The sequence below is a fragment of the Neopsephotus bourkii genome, unplaced genomic scaffold (genome assembly GCF_033783945.1).
Source record: "Neopsephotus bourkii isolate Nb327-2 ecotype Australia unplaced genomic scaffold, CSIRO-AGI_Nbou_v1 NB_745, whole genome shotgun sequence".
NCBI classification, from domain to species: Eukaryota; Metazoa; Chordata; class Aves; order Psittaciformes; family Psittacidae; genus Neopsephotus; species Neopsephotus bourkii.
This window is the reverse complement of record NW_026901243.1, coordinates 3,088,290-3,094,705: the sequence shown is the minus strand read 5'-3', so window position 1 is coordinate 3,094,705 and position 6,416 is coordinate 3,088,290. Positions and strand designations below refer to the sequence as shown.

The following is a 6,416-nucleotide window of genomic DNA, read 5'->3' as shown; positions in this document are numbered from 1 at the left end:
AAATCATCCCACTTTAATACAAGCCTATGTCACCCCAAGGCATTCCTGGACAGGGAAAGCTCATTTACAGCTGTGCAGGGCACAAAGAACTTGGAGCAAACCTTTCAAATGAAGGCAAGCCCTCAGGGTACAACCCCAGATGCCATCCTGGCTCCATTTCTGCACACAACTCCTATAGAACACGCCCACCCTGTCTTCCCATGGGCTCTCAAACCTTCCACCAGCCAAAACAGACATGCTGCAGGGGTAGCAGACACCCCTGAAACAAACCCCTTCCCAACATACACCATCTGACCCAATGACACATAAACCATACACCAAACACACAGCAATGGACAATTTGTTCTTTATTGATTAAAAATTAGACACATGCAGTAAAATACAAAGTCCAAAAAAGGAAAAAAGCCTGAATATTTTACATCTTTCATTATAATCTACAATACACCAAAGTTGTGAAGAGGATCCGTTTTCATTAACAGAGCATTGTCCTTAAAAGTAGGAACTAACTTAAAATTACCACCTGATTTCAGGTTCAGATCAGAAATTTGCACAAAAACCAAATTCTTAAATGACACAGGAAAACAATTATGAACAGCATTGGCACTTACTCGAACAACATCAGAAAAGACAGTTGTCTAGCACTGTAATAGCCCAAGTAAATATTTTGGATCCTTACCCCGAAACATCTGGAGATCTATAAAGCAAAAACCATGTTTCTTCCTTATTTTCTCCATTGAAGAATCAAGGAGCCTTAGGTTAGGGTGACCTCAAGCTCTTAAAAGTCCTGGCTTTGGGAAGGTGGGGAATAACTTAATAAATAGACACTGCATTGTTCCATTTGACCAGTTTGAGCTCTACCTTTCTCAGCACCAGTACACGAATGAAGGAGGTCCCCATGGCATGCAGAGAGAAGGGAAAATAATACTGTACCAAGACTACCTCACCCACGTATCCTAAGGGTTTCCAATACACCTGTATTGAGCACAGGGTGACAAGAGGCCAGCCTGCTCTTCCCAAGCCAAGAAGCTCGATGGGGGACACCACAGGGAGCCTTTTGTGTCAGACAACAAGAGGAAGCACCAGAGGTGCCACACGCATGTGCAAACACACTTGGACAAACTCAGCTACCACCAACCCCCTGGTACGAAGCACCCACTTCCTGGGCTCTGGAGAACATCTGCTCAGCACCCTGACATGCTCTCAACTCCTAAACCCTCTTTCTCCTCTCCCTCCCCTTCACACTCACCAGCCCAGGGCTGCAAATAGCCCATGGGGACATACTCAATATCCACCTAGAGGCTAAAAGCATCAAGGGCAGTATAAAAAGAACATGCATAATTCGGGAAGCTTCCACAGCTGCTCATAAAGAACAATATATAAATACAGATTGTTCATCTGAAGACTTGGAAATAAAGTCCTAATTGAACTCAGTCATTCTGCTCTGTTTCTGCATTGTTTGTGGCTGATGGAAACAAAACACGTTTCCATCTGCGTGCTAAATTACAGACTTGCAATTTCTGTGTAGAAAACACTCCAGAGCCAATAGCAGTTACAAAGGCCAACTGTGAAACAGGAGGAAAAAAAAAAGTCAACACCATTTATTATTCACATATTGCATTACAAGTGTCTCTTATCAAACTCGGAGTATAATTTATACTATTCATGTAGAAACTCAACTTCAACACCACATAGAAAGAAAAGCTAAATACGTGTGTGACAGGGTTGCAGTGACATCCTGATCAAATGTGGAGGCTCGGACCGACGACCCGAGCGACTAGTGCAGGAGGGACACAGCCCGGCGCTCGCTTGCCCAGTACTACCACTCTACTGGCGATTCTTTATTGCTGTAAAACACGACAGGGATGGTTCCACGGGTACCAGTTTGCAAAGGACTGGGAGACACATCGGGAGGACTCATGCAGCCAGGCATAACAGACTGGGCTTCAGGAACAGGCTGAAGTGCATTGTTTCCAAACACAGAGTAACACACATCTCCTCTCCCTGTGATCACAAACACTTTGTTGATCATCTGAAAGACCAGTTTCCGGACAGCAATGCCTCATGGGTCTGCTTCAAGAACAGACTACATGCAAGATGCAAAATGAAAGACATTTTGTTGAAGGACTGCTTTAACACAGATTGAAAGGTTCAGCCCTCATGCCACGCCTGGCACTCATGTGGAGAGAACCAAAATGATACAAAATAAAATGAAATAAACTTAAGGCAGTTTACAAAGGGAAGCTGACTTCTAACACCTCAAAGTCAAGGAACTTCTCAAAAAACACAAACACAAGGGAAGGTGGCTCTCCCTCCCGTGGGTTAAGACTTGGCTTGCTTTCTCAGATGCAAGCATTCAAACCAGCAGTTTTAAATACACACAGCCAAAGAGAAGCAGATTTCTCAGCACTCCAGGTGACCCAAACAACATGTACATTGGTGTTTCGGATAGGAGGAACAGGTAAAGGACAAAAAAAAAAAAATCCATTCAGTATTAAAACTTGTGCAAAAATAGCAAGTGAAAAAATGAAACCACATGTAAGCAAACATTTAGGCAAGATCATCAGAGCAGTGGAACCCCCTGCTTCGTACTCAGTAGTATTTTTCTTTAAAGTAAGGCAATAATAAAATGAACATGCAGGCAATGACATGTTGGATCTGCATGTTTGAGATGACAGATACAAAAACATGAGAGTTGTTTACAAAAGGTGTAAACGCCATTGGTAACTTCAGGAAGGTTTGTGATCCTATTAAGGAAAATGTTAAAGCTTCTAGGAAGGGGGCTGTAGTTCAATTCTTTGGCAGTAGTGGTTGGTTTTTTTTCTCTTTTAGGCTAACAGAAGCATTACGAATATGCACATGTGGGTTCTTGGTTGGGAAATATCTCCTGGGACCATTGTTTAGCTGATGCTGAGCTGTGCAAATCCTATGAGTTTGCCATCATCAGGAATATCCGAGCCTTCAACACCAGATGCCTGAAACACAAGGAACAGAGATCCAAATAGCAACACACATGTTCTACCTGCCAGGATCTACCACCCTACGTAACACAACAAGGTGTATCAGGTATCTCCTCCCTGGGGAGGAAGCAGCCACAGGGATGTCTTCTTTTATTTGAACATAGGAAGGGCTGGGACTGAAGTTTTGCCAGTATCTGCTCTGATCAAGGCTATGTGCCCTAACTGGAGCAAAACAAGTGATAACTCCTTACAGAAGGAGTACAAAATAATGGCACTTACTGCTTCACTACCAATAAACTGGTTACACTATTTTTCCTGCCCATCCCACACTCCCCTGTCCCCTTCCTGCTTTATTTCTTCATTTCCTTCCCAGAGGCAATGTGTCTGGGTCATCTTCATTCTCCTCCTCCAAAAAAGGAGTCTGTGGCATTTCTCAGCCCACTTACCTGCCCTGAAGTATTTCTGCCCTTTCTGGGCAGCTGTAGGCTCCAAGCCCAGAAATACTCTTTTGTAACATTTTGATATGCTTATCAGCCAGGATCAGGGAATCTTTGTATTAGCACATCATCTCACACTTATTTAACCCAGGTGCTGCCGAGAGGACACAAGTGGGAACCTGCATTGCCTACTGTCACACAACCAGTAGGAAGCTTTGGGAAAGAAGGGAGGATTTAGAGCGCATACATTAGATGCCTACAGTAGACATCACAGACACCTAAATGCAATGCCTTCTCTTTGCAAGTGACAACTTGTTCAATTAGGGAACAGGAATAAATACCAGTTTGAAAGTGACGGATCTGTTGGCTTGGGGCTCTTCCACAATTTTCTGCAAATTAGCTGCAACTGAAATCACACACACAGAAAATGGGCAAATATTAGGACAGGCTAGAGAAAAACATCCCACTCACTAGGTCTTTTTCTATTACTCAAATTTAGAACTTTTTAAAATGAAAAAAAAGATAAAAATGTTTAGGTCTCAAATAGACTCTATCTACTTAAATCTACTGCTTTAAACTGAAAATGCTGTCATTTCTTACTATGCTTCTTTTTCAAATACAGTTATTTTTTCCTGGATGTGGTGGGATTAGTAGTAATAAACTGCCCAGCTGCACCTGGAAATCCAGTTAATTTCACACTAGCAGCCCTTCCAAATGTCGCAGCCCTTCCAAATGTTGCAGCCCATGTGTAAGGATCAGTTTTGCTTGCTGTAGCTGAAATATATAGGCAGTGCTGACAATTTAGAAGTCCCACCTGCTACACAGAAGGACACGTTTACTTAGCAAACTGCTGCTAGCAGTAGCTGCTCATATCCACACAACACGTGCTGCTGCCCTAGTGCATGTGCACGTCGTGCTTCCTTTCTTAGCCCTACTTAAAAAACCCTGGCTGATTCCAGTCCCAGACCTCTCTTGTGCAGGACTTGTGCGAAGTACAGGCTTGTGGAGAAATTTGGCAATGCATGTATGCCAGGTGACAATGATTCAGCTAATGCATTGATTAGCCTTCATTTTGCATTACAAGGAACATTTGCTTCATAATGTTTCCAACTAAGTCTTTTTCTTGTGGACTGGGGGATGCCTACATGTACTGGCACAGACCTGTCACCACAGTTAAGAGTGGTTTTGTAGAGCCACTGGGGTAGAGAACCAAGGCCACAGCAAACTCCCACAGTACCCATTAATCAGGTCATTTTAAACATGCAAAAAATTACTGAAATGGTTAGAGCAGAAAAAACAATACATAATTACCTATTACAAGATCTCTGCCATCAACAAGACCTGCTGAAATGAGTTCTTGAGACACACCGTCAGCAGTATCTGTTGGGCAGAAACCCAAGAGCCAGTCACCACATAACAGAAACTGTCCAGCTGATGAATGCATCACACAGAAACCTAATCGAGCTTATACAAACCAAACAGCAAAAGTGCTGCTTACACAAGACAGACAATAGGGTGTACACCAGGTGCAGTCAGATCACTCTGAAATACACTGTCAGACTCTGAAGTGGAATTCTCTGAAGGGCTTATGGTGATATTCATGAACAGTTTTACTAAAAGGGTCTTCTCAACAGCAGTGCTCCAAGCCCAACTATAGGGCAAGCCCTCTAAGAAGGCACAAGCACTCATACAGGGTTTCCATACACACAACTGCATACGAAACACCAAGCCTTGCCTTTCCCAAGCCACCCTCACACACTAATTTCCCACCAGCTCACCTCTCCCTGGGGTAAATTCAAATCGAATATCATTGAGCTCTTTTTTTGAATTCCTGTGGGAAGAAGAGAATTTTATATAGAAGAGACCATTTAATTGCTCTTATAGGTGCCCAAAAGAAAGTGCTGGCATTGAATAATCAGTCTGTGAAAAGTGAGTTCATTGCAGCCTTCCCCCTTCAAGGCACAACTAATCATTTGGGTGTGCACCTGGAAGCAGGATTCCTGGCATACTCTGCCTCAGTCTGACAGAGCCCAAATGGGCTGAAGTCCAGGGTGAGTGCCAGCTCTCTGGTACAAGGCCATGTTGTTCCAGTGTCCCAGCAACTCATACCTGTCAGCAGATATATCCTTAAAGAACATCCTTCAGAGGAAGGAAGCACTTGGCGGCTGCAGATGCACACACATCATGCAACTGTCCAAGAATGACTTAGAGGTGATGCTCAGAAGTCCCAGTCCAATGCCTATCAACAATTAAGATGTCTACAGAAATAAGAGACAGACTTCTTAAATGAAAAACATCAATATGTGTAATGATAATAGAACGCACTTACAATCCTTTTGCTGCCTGTTTTCAAGGGACACAGACTAGAATCCATGCCTTGAATCAGGTAAAAACTCTTCACTCTCAGAACTGGATGACGTTGTGCCTGAATAGTAAGGTGGTCCAGCACAAGGTGAAGATCCCTGATCCCCTTTAGGGAACCCAGCTAATTCCTCCTTTCCAGCCCTGTTAAAGTCTTCCACCATCTGTCTCTACAAAGGCTCACTTTGACAGGTCAGTTTTGTGTCCTTACCTTAACCTTAATACAAGGCTGATGGGGACTTTCGTATCTTCCTGTACCGGAGGTGCAGCAGGGGGAGGTGGGGCCTGCAACAGGATTACATTGTTTTAAAGTAGATTAACACTCCCTTTCTCTGGTTTTAAAACTAGAGGTAAACTTAATTGACTAGAAACACAAAAGTTTAACTCATCACTGGAATCATGACCCTGAAGTGAAAAATAAGACTAATGAAACAGAACTTCACACTTAAACAGTAACCCAGGAGGTGCTCTCTGCAGTTGTCTTTAAAGGACTATAAACTACACTGCTCTGACATATGCCAGAATGGCAGGAGACTTCAGAATAAGTGCTAAATGTAAACAGATTGCTTGCTTTGCATCAAAACTTAAGGTTATGGGGCACTGATGACAGCTTCAATACCTCCTTTATTTTACCCTGCCCCAAACATCTGATTTAAAAACC

The 6,416-nt window shown here is 43.1% G+C and overlaps 1 protein-coding gene across 2 annotated transcripts in view; it reads right to left on the bottom strand.

Annotated features, from left to right (window-relative positions):
• Nucleotides 1–328: 328 nt before the first annotated feature.
• The window catches only part of OXSR1 (oxidative stress responsive kinase 1), a 92,316-nt gene continuing 86,228 nt past the window's right edge, over nt 329–6,416 (bottom strand). For both annotated transcript variants that reach the window (XM_061354808.1, XM_061354809.1), the window contains exons 14-18: nt 5,967–6,040; nt 5,173–5,225; nt 4,706–4,774; nt 3,736–3,800; nt 329–2,972 (exon numbers count right to left, since the gene is read on the bottom strand). In XM_061354808.1, coding sequence (XP_061210792.1) covers nt 2,898–2,972; nt 3,736–3,800; nt 4,706–4,774; nt 5,173–5,225; nt 5,967–6,040 — 336 coding nt within the window. In that variant the 3' untranslated portion in view covers nt 329–2,897. The remainder of the gene's footprint in view (nt 2,973–3,735; nt 3,801–4,705; nt 4,775–5,172; nt 5,226–5,966; nt 6,041–6,416) is intronic.